The 19,274-nt window shown below is 39.7% G+C and overlaps 1 protein-coding gene across 3 annotated transcripts; it reads left to right on the top strand.

Moving 5' to 3' along the window:
* Positions 1-2,622: 2,622 nt before the first annotated feature.
* RAB36 (RAB36, member RAS oncogene family) lies at positions 2,623-15,062 on the top strand. Of its 3 annotated transcripts, none has more exons than XR_008508701.1 (11): positions 2,623-2,744; positions 3,457-3,553; positions 4,680-4,768; positions 7,236-7,301; positions 8,023-8,124; positions 9,745-9,809; positions 10,397-10,448; positions 11,810-11,891; positions 12,866-12,952; positions 13,489-13,608; positions 13,841-15,062. XR_008508701.1 is itself a non-coding variant. In XM_036393549.2 (11 exons), exons 2-11 carry the CDS (start codon positions 3,485-3,487, stop codon positions 13,903-13,905), a joined length of 801 nt encoding a protein of 266 aa, XP_036249442.1. In that variant the 5' UTR covers positions 2,631-2,744; positions 3,457-3,484; the 3' UTR covers positions 13,906-15,062. The 3 variants fall into 3 exon arrangements, 2 of the variants coding, with proteins under 2 accessions (XP_036249442.1, XP_036249444.1); XM_036393549.2 differs by having other exon boundaries at positions 2,631-2,744; positions 12,862-12,952; XM_036393551.2 differs by lacking the exon at positions 2,623-2,744 and adding an exon at positions 2,765-2,895 and having other exon boundaries at positions 12,862-12,952.
* Positions 15,063-19,274: the final 4,212 nt, after the last annotated feature.

Below are 19,274 nucleotides of genomic sequence, written 5' to 3' on the forward strand. Positions count from 1 at the left end.
CCATTATTACTTAGTTTCACATAACTGTTCAGACGAAGGTACACGGGAAGAACGGATCATTGCAATGTTGTGGCACATTGCAATGTTGTGGCACAATTTAAGGGTGTTCTGGGTTGTCAGATGTTATCTGGCATCAGGAAAAAAACTCTGAACAGCTTGTGCTATAAAAGGATAGTGCAGATAGTGAAGTCGTTGAGATGTTTTTCATTATGTCTGAGTAACAATTGTAATAATCAAAGTTCTTAAAAAGGATTTTACAAATCCAAAGTAATTCTGATCAGCCGGATTAAAATGCATCACAGGAATAGGTTCTGGTTTGTTGATCTTCAAAATCCATAAAAGAAAAATTGCTACTCTAAAATGGAAAGAATTCATTTTTCTGCAACATTTTAGAGCTGATTATTTACTTTACAGGTGATTTACCTGAATTAGATTAGACTTCCACTATGTACTTGTAAAAGTTCACCTGATTTCCATAGGAAGAACATGAACTTTTCTCAGCGTAGGAAGAGCAGGACCAAATCAGAGACCTGTCCCTCAGTGTTACCTCTGCTTTTGGTGTGAGTTGTTCTGTCTTTTCCTTCATTGCAACTTGGAATACTGATTTTGTTAGTAGTCATGACGTTACTTTTATATATGCCTTCCCCATATCCTTTGTCTATCCACAGAAGCTGCTGGCACTACTGTTCTTGCAATGTTGAGATAAGGAGGGTTGTGATGCCATGGAGACACTGTGTTCCCAGCCCTCCCTGCTGACTGAATCCCCTTTCAGCTCTTTAAGAAGAGACAATATGCATCATTCTCAGTATGTTTAGCAGCTTTTTATTTCTTTAATTATTTTCCTGTGATGGTGTGTCTTATTTGTTGATATGGTAGGTTGGGATGTGCTTATGTGTGTGTCAGATTTAGATTAAATACATCAAGTATAAGTGAAAATAGCCTCTCAATTTTGAAATATATCTGTGTGGTTGTCTTGGTCCCTCCTGTACTTTGCATTCACTCAGATGGTTGAACTGTGGTTTTTGTAGCTTAGTTTGTGAAAGAGCTCTAGGAGAGAAGCACTGAGTGAATCTGTGTACACTGGACAAGTGTTTACCTTGCTTAGGAGGTGTTGAACTGCAACTAGAACATGCAGGAAGCAAGTTCTAGTTTGAAACTCTTACCAACTCGTGGAGTTCTTGTTTTCAGAACTACACTAATAGTTCTGACATTAATTAAGACATTAATATTGCCATAAAATCATTCAAGCTGGCCAGAAGGGCAGGAGCATACCATAACAAGGGTCTAGACCTCTGGAGGTTTATTGGTTACAAGTAGCATAAGTGGAATTCTCCATATGCTAATAGATAAATTCTGTAATGTCACCTTCTTTGGTGAACAACCCATCAGCTACAAATCTGGGTTCTTTGTGGGGAAGTGGGTGTCTTGGTACAGTTGAGATCATATTTGTGCCTGAAGTGATTTAAAAGCAATTTCTCATGGAGGAGAATGTAGGGGGAGAGAAGATAAGAAAATAAAGATAGTGTAGAAAGTAATCTTACCCCTGAGGAGCTGCAGCTGGGCCAATTCTCAAAGATTAGGAACAGGCCTGACTTTACCAGGCCACAGCTGTAAGCAATGAGAAGGAGATGCTATAAAAGAGTGGGGTGGCCCCTTGAGAAGGGAACTGGGGTCAGTGGCTGCTTTGTGAGGAAGAAAGAGTCAGTGCTGTGAGGAGCTGCTCCTGAGAAACACCAAGAGGGTCTGAAACTTTGGTGAGAGGAGACAAAGGTATGGAATTTTTGCAGTAATATGACAACAGGCGAATAACACATTAATTCTAGGTAGTGGACTAGTGATTTTTCTTAAGCATTATTCTTTATGTGTGCTTGTAAGACACAGCTCTAGAGTTTTTTCTTCTGTATTTGCTCACTGTTTAAAATTACTGGTCTGCTTTGATATGCCCTTTAATATTTTTAGTTTGCTGCAGAAGTGGGAGAGGCTTGTCTCCTGATTCAAAGCCTCTTCCTTTATCAAAATGTGACTGTTAGAATGGGAGAACTTTGTTTTCTCCTGAAAGTTGAAAATTTAAATCCTAATGAAATAGATAGCAAAATCTTTTAGCATCCTAAGTTGCATTCTGGCTTACTAAATATTCTCTAAATTAATGAGTTAATCAACAAAACTTAGGTAATGCAAAATGGCTATCTAATATGCCTTGTCTTTGGTGTTTTGTACATTAGAAAGCAAGATTATTAATGAGCAGAAAGACGTTTATGTAATTCAGAATGTCTCATTAGTGGCATGCGCATTCTGACTTTAAAGCTGAGATGAAATCAAGTAGAAATGCTGGAAAAATCCCTTGGGAGTTTCTTTATAATTGCTGCTATGCTTAATATTAGCACTGTCACAGTTCCCCCTCCATTGGTTCCTTGCCTAATAGGCTAATCCTGCTCTTGGTATCCATATATACAAGGATCTCTGAACAAAATGGAGCTGTTGCCTAATTCAGGATTAGGAACCATTGGGTTTATTGAGGAGCAGTTTCTGATCAAAGGAATCAAAGGACTCTATCTGTATGACCACTAGAACGAGTTGGTTGTTTTAAAACTACTGCTCTGTGTGTAGTTCAATTACTGTATCTCCGCCTTCCTGGGCTGTGGAAGAAGGGGAGGAAGGGAATTGTTGCAAACCTGTTGCTATGGCCACGGAGCAGGGGCTGGGCTGCTTGTGTGGCTGGAATCCTCTGCATCAGCTGCTGCTCGGTGAGTCCTTCCTTACACTTTGCTCCGTGATGGAAATGGTCCCTTTAGAAATGTTCTTTTGAATGCCAGTAAGAAATCAGTCCCCTAATTTGAGTCCCCTCCCCCAGCAGCCCACGAGGTTTCCTTACATAACCAAATTGATGTAGCTCAGGTGAGACATCTGAATGCATTTGTGATTTTCATGTGAACATTCTTCTTTTTTCATGTCAGACAGATTTCATTCTTTCTGAGCTGATCTTGGATGAAAGTTTGATGTTGTGCCAAGAAATGTGGCAGCTTCATCTTTCCTCCCTTCTTCTGACCACATGAAATCTGGGATCCCTAACATTATTTAATGTGCTTAGTGCAGAGGCATTTGAAACAATGATGAGCAAGATTTTAAAATTAAACACTGCAGAGTCCTTTGAGAGCTAAACTGTGAGCACTTGGCTTGAATTAAGTGAGCAATTCTCTGCCCTCCCAGGGAATTAGAGTTGGTGCCTTGTAGTTTCAGAAGGCCACTGCTTGCACACTGAGGTGGTCCTGTTTGCATGAGAAACAGCTTCCCCTCCTGCAAACTGAGTTGAAGAACCTCCAGTTGAACTGGAAAGAAAAAAGGAAAAAAAAGATGACAAGTCTGCAAGAACTTGGTTAGTCTTTATGGAGGTAATTCCTGAATGTCTCTGTACTGAGGTAATTCCTGAATACTGTGTTTCTCTTTATGTATTTTCAGACTTGTAGGGTTTAACTGAACTTGGAGAATGAAGTCCAGCCTAGTGCATTGGGTTCCCCCAGTGAGTAGAGAAAGAATCATCTCCCAGTTTCCCAAGGTAAGCATTTCTTATCCCTTTGGTCACAGTATGTAGTCCCTGCCACACTGATCTATCTTTCCATTGTGCTAATATGGTATTTTAATGTAATTTAGTCTACACTTGTTGTCTTCTGTTAAAATTGCAAGTTATTTAAGATTCTTTCAAAGTTTAATGTGACCTCATAGTCCCATTCAATGCTGAACTCTTTAATAACAAACCTCATTCTTCTTTCTAACCTTTACAAAAAGTGACTCTTGTGACACAAGTGTTATCTTACAATATTTGTTTTTTCAGCAAACAGTAATAATTACATGAATAAGAGCTCCAATACTGAGGGTAAAGAGGAACCAGAGCTGACATTAAATTTGCCAAAAAAATCTAATTAGAAGTCTTTGGTTAAAGAATTTGAGGCAATTTTAATTTTCTGTTTGTACAAGAACCTCAGTCATACAGTAGATTAAATGTAGTGGGCAGGCACTGTAGAAACACAGACAAAATACCTTTGATGTCCCCAAAGACTTCTGTATTTGAAGTATAATAGAACAGTTAAGGGCAGGGAATTAGCACTTGTTTTTTTCAGTTGTTCAAAAGATCCTTTTAAGGGAGTTCACTTTTTTCCAGTCTTCATCTCAGCCACATATTGTGCTTTTAATTTTACGAAAAGTACCACAGGTATTTTAAACAAATGCAAGGTAAAATATATTTTCCTCCTATTTAACTAATTCCCAGTTAAAGGGTTAGTAATAAAAACAGTGCTTCACACTTATATACAATTGAAAAAACTTCACAGTAATAATGACTTGCTGGTGGTATGGTCCCATCCATGTTTTTCTTGTGTGTCTTAGATTGTTGGGGTAATTGAAGGCACTTCCTGGGGCACAGAATGATGAGCAAGTGGATTTGGCCATGAGTGCTTAGGCAATGCTGACACTGACACTCAGAAAGGAGCTCAAAGGATGGTGCTGTCCTGAGGAGTTTGAACAAACACAGCTCTGGGGAAGCCTTTCTGCCTTCTAACCCAACCTAGCCCTTTCCTTGTGCCAGGATAACAAACCCTGTGAACAATCACTTCATCTGCTTTTCCCTGCCAGTTTGCCAAGGGGCCATCAGCCAGTGTGTCCCAGCAGCTGTTGTCTCTTTTCAGTGGTACACACCTGAGGCCTGTCTGCAGCTGAAGGAGCACTTCCATGCACAGGTCAGCAGTGCTTGTCAGCAGAGCCCTGGAACAGCTGGGTGAGTTTGTAATAACCCAGGTATGCAAGGAAGAAAGTACCTGAAGCTCTTTAGAGCCTCCTTTCTTCGTTGGCTTTCCTTACTCCAGTATGTTTCAAGGCAGCAAAGCCCCTGCAAGGGGCAGTTCTCTGACCTGTTCCACAGTGCATGAATTGGGTGCCTCTTCTTCTGCTGGGATAGCATTGAAAAAATGCTGTAGTAGTTTAGAAATGAAAAGGTTTTTAACACCCTTTAAATAAACACTGAGTTCAAAAGATCTAACAGATCCAGCCTTGCTGTGTTCTCTGTAGGTGTTCCAAAGGAGCAGTTAATAAAGGCTTTGCAGGGATATAAAGGCAGCAGTTCCAAGTTTCTTGAAAAATCTGGGAATCTGGTTTTAGTCTTTTTGAAGTATACATCCTGAGAAGTTCTCTTAAAAGGTTCCTTAAAACTGGAGCAAAATTCTGGTAAATATATAGCATTTAAAAATCAGAATAAGCTGTTTTATATTCTACTAATAATCTTGAAGTTGTTTTTTTCTCTGCATTATCTCTCCTCCAGAACTGTTACTATTACTGATTTCATCTCTGAAGTAAGGCAAGACAGCTCAACTGTGTTGAAATCATCACTATTCAGTTAAAATAAATAGCTGTACATGTTAGTGATAAATGCTTCTGGTTTCAATGTGAAGGATCCTCCATAAAGTGGAGCTCCTATGAATACTGGCAATTAGCTCACTATTCCTCCAGCTCTGGAGTTGCTGACATGAGACTTGTCATGATATCCATCTTTAAATGCAACTTTATATTCATTTCACTAGGGAGTCTTGCTAAAAAAAAAAATTAACTGGAAATATGTCACCCTGAGAGACATCAGTGACTTTATTCCTTTTTTAGAAACACAGTCACTATCTTAGTTTCATGTAAATTTGTTACAAGTGTCTGGACAATTTTCCAGGTAAGACATGCTTTATTGAACTGAGGTAGTTCTTTCCTTCCGTTTCCAAGTTGTATTTGTTTGGGATTTTTATTATTAGGTTTTTGGGTTTTTTTATTTCTATACTAAATCAACTCTGTATGTAATTTATTCTGGTAACAGAGTATAACTAAAAAACTTGTTTTGTCTTTGTGAGTAGAATTAAACTACTTCTGTCACTGCTTTCTAGAGATGATTATTATTTGGTCATTTTTTGGTGGAGTGGGAGTAGGAATGGCAGCCAGAGTGTTTTGTACAGTACTTGTAAAGCTTGTCAGGAATAACCATCATCTTTTCCTTTTCCATTAGCTTTCTAAAGGACAAAGAAATATTTTATTAGTAGGGGTAGTCTGATAAATTCAGCAGCTAATGGCTTTATTTAATACTCTCCTGACAGTCCCTCATTGTGTTAAATGGGCTGATCTAGGGAGTCTTGTTTTCCCCCAGTACAAATTGATGGAACACCTCTAAACCATCCCTTACTCCTTGGCTTTTCCCTCAAGGTTGCTGATTTTATTCAGTATTTTCTCAGTAACAGTAATCAGGAGCACAGGGGTCTGTGGTCACCCAGGTAATGTTGACTGGCACATATAGCTTTATTTTTCTTTTTTGGAGATATTGGTCATGCAGTTTACCAATCAATTTTTCAGCTATTTAGAATAGATTAACTTGGCATCAGCATCACATGGAAGTTGATGTAACCAGAAATAGTATTCAATAGAAGATGAACTCCTTTGTTAAAAAGCCATTCCTTGATAGAAAAGAGCATTAAACCTCTCAAGCCATTTTTGTACCATTTGCACAGGAGATGTCAATCTAAGTTTAGGTCAACAAATGAATTTCAATTCACTTATCCACCTGGATCTCCTAAAAGAGATACAGTTTCAATTTTAAGAATGCAGGCTGAGTCACCTAAAGCCCATCTGCTGTATCCTGGGGGAAGACCCAGAGCAAAGAGGATTATTTGCATGAAGCCAGGTTCAGATTATTATTATTGCAGGTAGTCAGAAAATGTATTGCCTCTAACCCTGTGGGCCTTTTTTCCCAGAGGCACATTCTGCAATGGGTTATTTTATTATCAGCAATTTCTTATTTCTGCACTTAGGACTTTGTTTGTACTATTAAAGTCAATGAGAAACTTGAGATAAATTGGAATACAAAGGATGCAGATGCACTATGGTCTTATGTTTAAACTTCTGTAAAATCATGCCAAATGCATATGCTTATAGTCAAAGAAATTTTAATAGAATAAAATTTGTTCCACTGAATTGAAATTAAGAAAAAACTAGAGTAAGAAATGGACTATTTCTGTTCCAGAAGGGTTTGGTCTCTTGGTGACCTTCTTTCTCACAGTTAAAGACTCAGACTGTGCAGCACAGTGGCATGTAGATGAACTGAAGTCACAGGTACCTGTGCTCCTCACTTGCAATTTAGAGATCTAAATCAGAATTTTTAGAGGGAGACTGTGAAATTACTACTAACACTATGTAATATTTTCAAATATTTATAACAGGCTGAAAATATCCAAAGTGGTTGTCGTAGGAGACCTGCATGTTGGGAAAACCAGTCTTATCAACAGGTATGGTATATCTCAGCTGATGGTTTGATTCTCCTGTTTCTCAGATAAGTGTTATAACCTTTCCATTGCTGGCTTTAGAGCAGTGCTTCATGGTTCTGCTTGAACCTGAACCAGTACTTTGTGGTTTTGTTATTAAATGAGGAGAAAATGAAGTCAAGAGTATGAGACAGTTTTGGTACATTACCACAGAAAGTTGTGCTCTAGCACTTCAATCAGTAGGTGTTACATTCTTAGGTAATTTTATCCAGTCAAATATGATACAGCGTTTTCTTAAGGAATCCAATCCAAAGGCTAAACAATTAGAAAACAATTTCAGTGTCTGAGTCTAGGTTTCATTTGGGTCATTATTTACGACCCAAAATATATTCCCTTGTAACTGAAACTGCAAGATACTGTACCTCCCTTGAGAGCCCAAAAATGTTTTATTGAGTCTCCCAGTATCCTGAGAGCTTCCTAGATATATGTGCTTTCTAGTTTGTTAAACAGTATCTCCTTTTCTTTTAGTGTCTTTATGTTTTTATGTCTGCTTCTACATTATATAGAAAATCTTTTATGTCTGCTTCTACATTATATAAAAAATCTTTTATGTCTGCTTCTACATTATCTAGTAAATCCACAGTTAGTTTTTTCTTTTCTTCATAATTTACCCCAGACAGTGTTAGTTTTGCAGTTATTTGTACTTGTCTTGTGAGATTTTCATCTTTTTTTTTTTCAATTGCAGATTTTGTAAAGATAATTTTGACCGAGACTACAAGGCAACCATTGGAGTAGATTTTGAGATTGAACGTTTTGAGATAATTGGAATGCCATATAACCTCCAGATGTGAGTTGAAAGAGCATGGTTAAGCATTGCACAGAGTACAGTCTCAGCAGAGCTTGAATTGCTGCAGGCTGTAGTGGAATAAAGACTTTTAAAATATGATACAATTGCACAAAGAATAATGTGATCTGAAGAAAAGATTCTGTCTCTGGACTTAGTTTCAGTAGAAATTTTACTCTTGGATTTCTCATGCCTAAAAAAATATTCCAAGCTTGTAAATGAAAATTCATCTTGAATGTGTTGCACCATTTCAGTGGAGTTCTGTCACTTTTACTCAACATTCATGAAAGAGAAGTGGAAGCTTTTGTCATAGTGGTGGTGTAACCCCAGTCTCTTATCTGAGTTTAGTAGGCACAGTGAGCAGTGAGCTTGAACTTGGCTTTACTGGGGGTTTTATTCCTGCAGTTATTGAAATTAATGATAAGGTGTCCAGTGATTTCAACATCTCTTAATTAGCAACTAATTAATTATCCCTAAATCATAGAAAGGCTGGAGTGGTTTTATTAGAATGTGAACCTAATATCTTTGATTTTCAGCTTTGCTTGTCAGACTGGTGGGAACCCTGCCCTTCACCTGCTTAGGGTCTGTGGAGTGGTGTCCCTCTGTGTTCCTGGTGGCCAGCCACATTGTTCTGTAGAGGGCATTATGGAATCCTCTGAAGTGTGACCTAGAGCAGATCTAAGATGCTTTGCATGAGACATTTTAGTACATTAATTTAAAAAACCTTTTTACTTAGGAACACTTTTCTTTTTCCTGGTGAGATCACTGGTGTAAATAGATGGCTTGTGGTATTTATTGAAAAATCCATTTCCCACTGATTTCACTGTCATTGTGTTTGGGAAGTTTTGCCAGGTGCTTTCTTTTTGGAACTTGAGTCCCTCTAAAAATCCAGCCTCGTGCATCAGCACTTTGCAAACTGAAGCAGTAGGGTCAGGTTGCATTATCTGCAAAGTCTGCAGAAGCTGGGTAGAACATTTCCATATGATAAGCACTAGTGCCCCCTCTTGCTGAGAGATTTCCATACAAGATACATCTGCAAGTATCTGTGACTGGCAGTACTAGGCTGCAACAAAACCCACACCTCTGTAGTGCTGGCAGTAGCTGATGGCACTGCAAATCATGTTCATTAATGAGAAGGACATTCTTGATTTTATTTAATGGTCTCATTAGTACCTGCTAGACTGAGCTGCAGGTCTCTAATTTGTAGTGTAGAGACAGATATCTTAGCTAGAAGTTGCAAGATTCTAACATGGGCTAATACATGACTGGGCTAGTATTAGCACAGAAAATCTACAAAACTAGATTGCCCTAGAAATACATACAAATTACATAGGTGAAAGAAAAAAATGTTTTAAAGAAAAGACATTACCATGCAGAATTGGCTCCAAAATTATTAGTGCTTTTTAAGAAAAGGTAAAAATGGTGTTTGCATGTCTTCATTGACTAATAGAACTTGAGTGTATTTCTCTCAGTAGTTAATGAATAACATGTTCCAGATGGTGACACCTCCCTGGTATCACATTCTTCTCTGCCTTGTACCAGTCTGCTGCTTCATTAACATGTTTACTCAGGTTACCCTGGGTTTCATTAACCTGAAATTTCTTTTTTCCCCCCATTGCACAGATGGGACACAGCAGGTCAGGAGAAGTTCAAGTGCATTGCATCTGCTTACTACCGAGGAGCAGAGGGTGAGAGCAATATTAATTTGATCCTACTTTTGTTGGGAGGCTGTATTTTGTACAGCAACCTAGATCCATGTATGCTCCTCAGGAAGGTACCTACAGACACACTGTGGTGGAATGGATTGTCCATTGTTGCAGGGAAGAAGGATGAAGAAGTTCATGACTTGATGTGTTGTCACATCTGTGAGCTCTGAGTGTTCTGATGGTGCACTGATAGAAAGTGGCACTTGTGACTAGGGGGAAAGAATTTGAGGTTGGGTGAGATTAATGCTGGAGTTGGAGGTGGCTATTTCTGGCTTTCCCCTTGGTAAGAGACAATCCTGTGTTAATTTGTGGTCCCAAAATGAAAGGGTTGATAGCACTATAGACTGCAGACTATAGATAAACCACTGGGGACTAAGGACTGAGGTCTTACTGGGTGCTAGAAAAAGAAAAGGAATGAGCAAATGGATAGTCTTCTACTTCCTATGTGTTAAATCTGTTCTTACACCTTATACATAAACATTCTCTCTGCTTAACAAGACAGGTTGGAGAGACTTCTGATACACTTTCTAATTTAATTGCCTTTTTTCTGGTCTTGTCTTTTATTGCAGCTATAATAACAGTGTTTGATCTGGCTGATATCCAAACTTTGGATCACACCAAGTAAGTTTCTGCATTTTGGCTTATCTTTTAAAGGTTTTTACAGCAGGTTTAATTGCCTTCCATATGTAGGTGTTAAGAGCTTGCTGGATCATGAGTGTATTTTCTGTTGAGCTAAGAAATTAAAAATGACAGTTACTAGTTTGGATTACATAGGGAGGGATTTTTCTGAAGAAAATGCAGAGCATGAATTTGAACTGCTTACACTTGACTTCCTTTAAAGTCAGTGCAGAGAGAGAGGCACTTCAGTGAAAGCTTGATCTTTCCAAAGCTAGACATGCAGCAAAAGATGAAGTGCACTCCAAAGGCTTTTTTTTTTTTTACTTCATTTGGTATAAATAGAATAACAGGCTGGAATCTAATGGAAATGATAAAATTGATGAGATGCATGCCATGCATGATGTCTCAAGGGCCTTTCATTTTTTAGCTGCACTGTTATCCCAATTTTTTTTCTCTAGTTTCTGCTGGGATATAGGCTGCCAAAAAGAGGAGAGAAAATTAAAACTCCAAGTATGTGTGGATACAGCTAAACTTACTAGTTCAGATCCTTGTAATGATTTGGTTACAACCCACTAATTGTTATGAGTAAACTCATTGTGCTTTTAGTGCAGGCTGCAAAGCCCTGCATGGGTCTATGATCCACACTGCTGTCACAGCTCAGGGTATATGGATTTCTAACGTGCTGTTGTGACTGGAATGCAGGTACAGACTTCTTTACAACCTGTACTCTGTCTGATTTGAATGTGTACTATGGTGCTTAGCTCATTTACATAGGACTTTGTAAAATAATATATATATTAGTGTCTCTGCTTGGCTGAAAGTAATTGAAGCCTGTGAACCTGATTTCCCACACATGCACACACTCCCTTCCCTCCTTGACTTGTGTTGGATGACTCAAGAGAAACTTGATTGCCAGAGTAACAAGAATATAAAAGCTTGTGAGACAAGAATCATACAGCCTTCATAGGGAGCTGTTTTATAATGCTGAATAGATTATTTCACTCTTTATTCCCGTTTGTATCTAACCTGCTATGTGGTTCATACCTTTTCAGTTGCTTCTTGCTTTCTTATTCCTTATCTTGCACCAAACTTTGCCCTCTCCCTTACACTGAGGAATATCCTCTCTGGGTGCTGAAGTGATTGTTGAATTTGTACTCTGCCATGGGTATGGTTTTTCCTTAATGGGAGACATATTCAAAGGAGTTGGAATAGCTACTGCTCTCTCTGTCTAGAAAAAGAGGCTTTTGATACTCTCACACAAGTTCTGCCACTCACTTTTCTTGTGACCCTTTTATCTGTCATATTCTCCTGTACTCCTTGTTCCCTCTGACTGTTTTGTTTGGTTTTTTTTTTTGGTATTTCAGACAGTGGTTAGAAGATGCATTGAGGGAGAATGAGCCAAATTCCAGCTTCATCTTTCTGGTTGGAACAAAAAAAGATTTGGTGGTGAGTAAATTGAGTGCAGATAAGGAAATCAGATTTCCCTAGTTCCTCAAGCCATTTCCCTTGCAAGTTGTGCACAATGTCATTGAGATAAAGACCTTGAGTGAAAAATTTAAAAGGTAAATTGAAGAGGCCACTTGAAACCAATTAAAGAAGAGACTGAAAAAAATGGGTAGTTAGTGAAATATTTCTTGCTTGGCATTTTTCAAGCATTTATAAACGAGCATAGTGATCTTGAAGGTTTTGTTGTTGTTCTGTAATGGTTCATAGGTTTTCTTCTTTCTCTCCATTTAAAATAACTGCAGTACAAAATCTAGAGCATTATATGTATTTTTGTTATGCCAGCAAGCCTGACATGCTGGATATGAATCCCAGAAATACGGAATTCTAAGCTAGATACTCACAACGGAGTGTTAGAGTTCAGAGAGCTATTGGAAAAATTAGAGGGAAATTGGTTTTTTAAGGAATGGTGTGTTCATTACTCAGGAACAGGGAAGGTTTCTTACTTAATTGAATATCACCTAATTTTCAAAAGAACAGGGTGAATGCAGTCTCTATACAATTCTCAGCCCTGTGTTTGTCTTTCTGTAGAAAAAAGTTTTTTTTTAAACTTTGAAAAAAACCTTGTTTATTCTGTTACTGGTTGGTCCCACAACTCTTCTGCTGAGAGTGATGGGCTGACAAGGATTTCAAGACCATTAACTGGGCTGCTGACCTGATTGTCCTTTACCAGGGAATGTGCTAGATACAAGAGCCACTTGTTAACTCTTGTTTTATTTCAGTGCTGTGGGAGCTGAGTGGAGCCTTCCATTTCAAGCCAGTACTAAAGAGTTGAAGGTTCTTGCAGCCATGTCTGATTACCCAAGCCTAGGCAAGGTCAGAAAGGCCACTGAGAAAACTGGCAGCATCCCAGTGTGGGTCTGTGGCAGTGCCTGGTGCTGTCACCAGCCCAGACACAGGTTTGTTTGCCCAGTCAGGTGCTGTGTGTGACAGGACAGAGCTGGATGCCATCCGTTTTGCCAAGGCCATGCAGGCAGAGTACTGGTCGGTGTCAGCCAAAACAGGTAAATTACTGCAAAGGATGTGAAAATAGCATAACCACGAGGGCTGATGTTGGAGTGGGAGGAACTTCTTATCCCCCCCAGTGCTGGTTTTTTGTTGTTCTTGTGTTTTGTTGCCATGAGAAATTTCAGGCTTATTAATGGCTGATTTTATTTGAGCATTTGTATGTGTGCTTTCACTGTTGTGTATGCAGAAAGAAATAATCAAGCTGCTTTGCAGTATCTGAGCATGTATAATTCATAGATAGTTACATAAATACACGTGTGCACTACTACTCAACGTTTGCAATGGAAAAAGATTACACCACAAAATGAATTCTCTCTTGCTGGCTAAAAATAAAGGTGCAGCACAGGGTACAGTATTCCAAAGTAAGAAAATAAGAAATTCCTTCTGCAGTGATCAGAATGAGAGAGAGATTGTTGGGGAGGCCTGTTCTGTCCCAATATTGAGTAGTCAGCTGTTGACAGATGTGCTTGTTACGCCTGATCATCTGTTGATGTGCTTTTGTAAAACTCATCACTTCTGTCTTGTTTCCTAGGAGAAAACGTCAAAGAATTCTTTTCCCGAGTTGCTGCCTTGGCCTTTGAACAGTCCATGATAAAGGAGCTCGAGAGCACTCCTGGGCACAGGGCCCAGATTGGGGCAGGAAATCTCATCAGTATGTGGAGTTTTGCTTTTTGTGTGCATTTTTCTTGTTTATAGTCCAAAGGACTGGGGAGGTTTTTCAAGCATTAGAGCCAGTTTCAAACACCTGCAAGCATCTTCATATCATTGTCTGCTCAGGTTTTAGCATACAGGAGTGACTGGGCCTGCATGCAGCTTTTGTTAGCCTTAATATCAGATGGTAGAACTTCCTGTATGTTGATTTGATAACTTTTTTGTTTCCACAGAGCTAGAGAAGAACACTATGGAAGTTCCAGAAGACAATGCTCGAGTCAGCCTGAGTTGCTGCTAACTGTCACCTGTTTCTGCAAGTGCCACACTTCTCTCCAACAATGCTCTCAAACCAGAAATAGTGAGCTTTAATTTTAGAAATGAGGGAGGAAAAACTTACCCAAACTTTCTTGCTGAGAGTTCCCTTGCTGCTGCAGGCTCCCTGGGCAGGGTGGTACAATTGTTACGCAAACCTTTCTCTGTGTAGCTGAAACATAACATCCTTGTCTTAATGCAGGAAGACATTGCCAGTGCTGTGGGCTCACCTGTCTGCCCAAAAGGCTGTTAGTCAAAAATGATGTCACTTTAGTGTGTTGTTTTCTGATAATTCTCTAGAAATCTTAGCTAGTCAAGTGGCATTCTCTAGTGGGAGCAGGAAACAAGTGGCAGTTCAGAATGAAGGGTGGTGTCAATATGGTTTTGCCTTTTAAAACAATCATGTAAATATAACTCTGATTTGCTTTTATTATGCACTCCAAGTATTTTAAAACTATTTGAAAGTAAATCTTTTCAAATATCAGACTTGGAAGTACACAAATGCAGACTGCATAGTTTCCACTGTGGTTTCTCCATCCAGGAAAAATGTTGATTACTTTTCATTTTCCACTTGAGAATCAGAGCCCAGTATTAAATATTTCCAAGCCTAAAAGAAGTCCAGGTAGGAACATAGTTGTTTTAACACAGCTGTCTAATATTTTGAAAAATGTTGCCAGATAAGAATGCTATTATTTTCCATTCTCTTGAATAAGAAAGAATGGTCACACAGGTGCATAAAATGGAACATATTATATCCCTCAAATTTTTCCAATAGCTCTCTGAACTCTTAAGGCTCTGTCTCTAGCTTAGAATTCCATGTTTCTAGTATTAATATCCAGCATGTCAGGCTTGCTGGCATTAAAAATATATATATAATGCTCTAAATTTCATATTGCAATTAATTTAAAGGAAGAGAAGGAAAACCTATGAATAGTTACAAGGTACTGTTTCTTAGGTTATTTATTCAATTGTTGCAGAATCAAGAGTATCTTTAAAAATAATTATAACAGGACTCAGATTTGAGCTGCTGAGAAATGCAGACATCATTAAAGAAATGCATCAATCTGAAAATATTCTGGATTCTCTGCTATTTTTCCCACTTAGATAAGAAATTGGAAAAAGTGGAGAAAAGAGCTTGAGCATGCTATTTCCCTTTTGACGTAAGTTAGAGCAGCTTCCTAGAATATGATGAATAGAGATCTAGGAACTCTGTGTCTTTTTTTGTCAGATAATCTTCACTTTGGCAATTGTGCTGCCTGTTGGCAAGGGCTCAAATGTAGCATTTGGTGGAAAAAATGAATCTGTGAGGGTACAAAAGGAGCTCTTTATCCAAATGTGTAATATTTTGACCTTCTGATGTTCTATGCAGTTGTTCAGTTCCAGAGTCTGCTTCACAAGAGAGGTGAATTTACACTGTGCTTGTAGCACAGGCTTTGGCTGGGCAGCCATGGCCTTGTGTTTCCTGAGTGAGAGTGGAGATGGTTCACTCTGCTGCAGCTGATCAGGTTAGCTGGGCTTCAGTGCTGACACAAAAAAATGCTTACACTGCAAAATGACTCAGGAACAAATCTAAGAAAAATATCCATTTTTGGTTGGTTTTTTTTTCCCACCAAGAAATATATCTCCTAAGGGTTTCTTCTGTTGCTGAGCTCCATTATTGTACAAAGTCACAGAGATGCAGTGTCTTCAACAACACGATCATGTTGCCTGGGAAATCAACTGGGACAGGTTTTTCCTAGGGATTCAGCACATTGCATGATGTCATTGCTGTTTTGTGTCATCTGGAGCTCCAAAAGCTTCACAGACAAATGTAATACTCCATCAGTCATCAGCCATCATGGCACAATAGCCTAAGTCTATTAAATGATGGATGCTTTGGGACTGGGTGTTTTTTGTTTGGTGGTTTGTTGGGTTTTTGTTGGGGTTTTTGTTGTAATTTTTTGTTTGTGTGTTTGGGGTTTTAAGGGTGTTTTTAGCATCACTGAAACCTCGCCTGCAAAGAACTCCATATTAATAATTTATCATCTAAAATGAATCTTGGATCATGTTGCCAATGATTAGTTGCTTAGAAAAGCACAGAAGAAACTAACTATAGAAAATAAATATAAATGTGTAAGTTCTACCTGGCCAATGTTTTATCTCTGTAAATTCATTCTATCAGCAACTTAATTGGCTTTGAAGAAGCTTTAATATTTTGGAAAACAGGTGTTGAAAAAACTTTATTAACTCTCACTATAGGTAGAGTAAACCATGATTTCTATACCAGTTGAAACCCCCCCAGTGATCATGGCAACAGTAACAGTTTCAGCTTCCTTGTGGAATTTGCAGCTGAGAAATTGAAGTAAACTTTGGAGTCAGTCTGAAGCAAAGGTAAAGAGCAACTGTAACAATCCATTTCCCAAAAGAAGTACTGAAGTTGTGCTGTTTCTTGTCTTTAATAAGGAAAAGCTAATGTGTTCATGGATTGTGGGTGCATTTGTGCTGAGCAAATCCTCTGGTAATGGATCAAAAGCCATTTAAGAGAGCCACCTGACAAAGTTAATTTCTTACTATAAAAGCCTTTCTTTTAATTTTTAACAGTGTTATTCATCTTTTGAGTTAGTATTTGACACTTAAGGTATGGCTGTTTATACTTATATAGGTCATGGGATTCAGAACTTTCTAAATCCTGTTGGTTCCCAGCTCGGGTTTACATTGTGGTGGAACTGGACTCCATTCTCCATGAATAAATCTGTCCCCCTCTGTGTCTTCAGCTTCCCATTGATAGTTAGGGGTTGTTCTGATGTAACACACTGGTGAGTGAATGCCCTGAACACTCTGTATCACACCTCTGAGCAGGCAAGTTCAAGTGAAATGTTTGGCAAGGAGAATATGGATTTGGTGATGGAGAGGGTTGATCACTTTCCTGTGCTTTTGACCTTGAAGTAGTTCTCACAGTGAGAAATTGCCGTTGTCTGAATTTGGAGAAGGAGAGTTCCTTTTTTTCCCCGGGTTCATAGAATGATTTAGACTGAATGGGACTTCCCAAGACTCGTCAGCTTTGTCAAACTCCTCCAAGAGTGCTGCTTTGTGTTAACAAAAATCCGATTTTTCAGTTTCAGCCACATATTAATCAGAAACCATGTTTTAGTTCTCATTTTAAAAGCTCAGCTTATGTCCTACGGTTTTTGGTTTGTTTGTCCTTAAACCCCCCGGTTTTTCCGCGTGGGATGATGCTGAGGAGCATCGCTCGAGTGGCAGCTCGAGAGCTCTACCCAGAGCCGAGCGGCTCCTTCTTCCCACCAGAGGGAGCCCGGCGGTCGCCGCAGGATCAGATCCGTGCGGGTTGGGGAGCGCTTTGCGATCTCTCACCGGCCAGCAGAGGGGATGTGCCGGCCAGGCCGGCCTGAGCTCAGCCCCTCATCGCAGGATCTCGGGCTCAAATCACAGGTACGTGTCTGCCGCCGTAGCCTTAAAGAAATTTTGTATCCAGTTAAAATGCTGCTGTCTTCAATGCATAAAGTATCAGCAAAAATTCAGAGAACGCTTCAATTCCCAGTGGAATTTCTGGAGTTGTGCTACCGCAGTAGATACAGAGGGTGTAGTTGTTTAACAGTGTTATTCACTCAAAGGCAAGTGTGCACACAGAAATCCCTCTTGTGACTCATTACAATTCTTCCTCCCTCCAGAAAGGACACAAATTCAGAAAAGCAGAGCCAAATAGAAACCACTCCAAAAATAAATCAGAATGCTGAGCCTTCAGTAAAAGTTCTATATTAATTCAGAACAGATCCCAGTGATGTCACATACCTGCCATTGTTTATAACCATGCCAGTACAATCTTATTATTCCTAGAAATACATTGCATGTCAGAATTTTGTTGGTCAAACTGCTGCTAAGCAAACAAATAGTATCAATAGAGAAAAGGCAGTTTATTTTATTTCTGTGACAGATTGAGAAGTCTTGAATGATTTATAGAGTTATTTATTAAACATATAGATTTTATAATTATTTAGCTCATAATCTGTTTTCCATATAGGTCAGCCAAAGCCTGTTCTGTGTTAAAAGCTGAGGAAACAAGTGCAGGAAAAGCAGTTAAAGCCAGGAAACAAAACCAAGAGGGATGGACTATGCAAAAGTGAACATATGAGTAGCCATTTGTGATATAGCTGAAAGTACCCCAAAATATTTTCATTGGCATATAAAAAAGCATGGAGAGGAAAACTGTTTAATGGATTTTGAAACAGTACATATCTCAAAGGTAAGAGAGCTACTCCTGTGGAGTTGTGCTTTTCATTCCTATGGGATTTTATTAGTTCTTATCAGAACTATATCCCACTCTCTTATCTAGTAACATGTGCTAGAAAAATATGCTTCACCAGAAACATGAAAGAAACAGTTTTATGGGGGATATGAGGGGTCCATATTGTCTTTGCCTGTCCTCCAAACAGGAAAGATGGAGCTTTGGTTGCTTGTTACCCTTTTTTTAGAGGTTGAATTAGTATATGGAAAGGACACATGCTGTAAGCAAGGTTAAGGAGGAAGTGTGATGGTGTGATTTCTTAAGGAAGATAATATCTAGTAGCCAGAATTCTGTTTAAATCATTTGCCACCCTTCACCCAGAGGTGAAGTGTGGGGCTAAATAATATACAGGACGAAAGTGAGACTAATGCCCAAGCAAAGCAGCCTTTATTGTCAGTATCAGAGTTATTTTGGAGTAGCAGTTGCCCATCTCAGAAATGAGGTAATTAATAATACTGATAGTGTCAGTATCAGAGTTATTTTGGAGTAGCAGTTCCCCATCTCTGAAATCCAGCTTATCATTTATTGGCAAGGAAGGTAGGATTGAGGGACTGACAAGCCTGCTACTAACCAGCACTTACGTGAGTGGGGGAAAACGTGACCTTTGAAGGTGAGCTGCATCAATGCCTGGGGGAGAGCCTTGCTATGAACACAAGAGCGAGCAGAGAGACGTGCTGGTGTTTATACATAATATATGAGGGCACGGCTGTATGGCCGGGAATGGATACCTCCCTATGCACACAGGGCTGTGTGCTTGGCATGTTCTCAATCAGTCTTAGCTGTGGTCATGTCCGTACGGTGCGAGGATGCCCAGGCTGCAGGGGCGAGCGGCCGGGACCGCTCAGGACTTTGCCTTTGTCTCACGGGCAGCCGTGAGGAAGGCGCTGGGCCCCCCCACCCCCGCGGCTCCCCCGGCCCGGCTGCCCCTTTAAGAGGCCCCAGCGCCGTGTCAGTGCCTGCGCCGGGTCCTTCCCTCCCCTCCCCTTCCGCAGCGCCGCCGGAGCCGGGCCGCGATGGGCCGCCCTGGGCAGCGGGGGCTGCGCCGCCGGGGGGGCTCCCGCGGGGCCGCGGGG

This window comes from Molothrus ater, chromosome 18 (genome assembly GCF_012460135.2).
Source record: "Molothrus ater isolate BHLD 08-10-18 breed brown headed cowbird chromosome 18, BPBGC_Mater_1.1, whole genome shotgun sequence".
Taxonomy (NCBI): Eukaryota; Metazoa; Chordata; class Aves; order Passeriformes; family Icteridae; genus Molothrus; species Molothrus ater.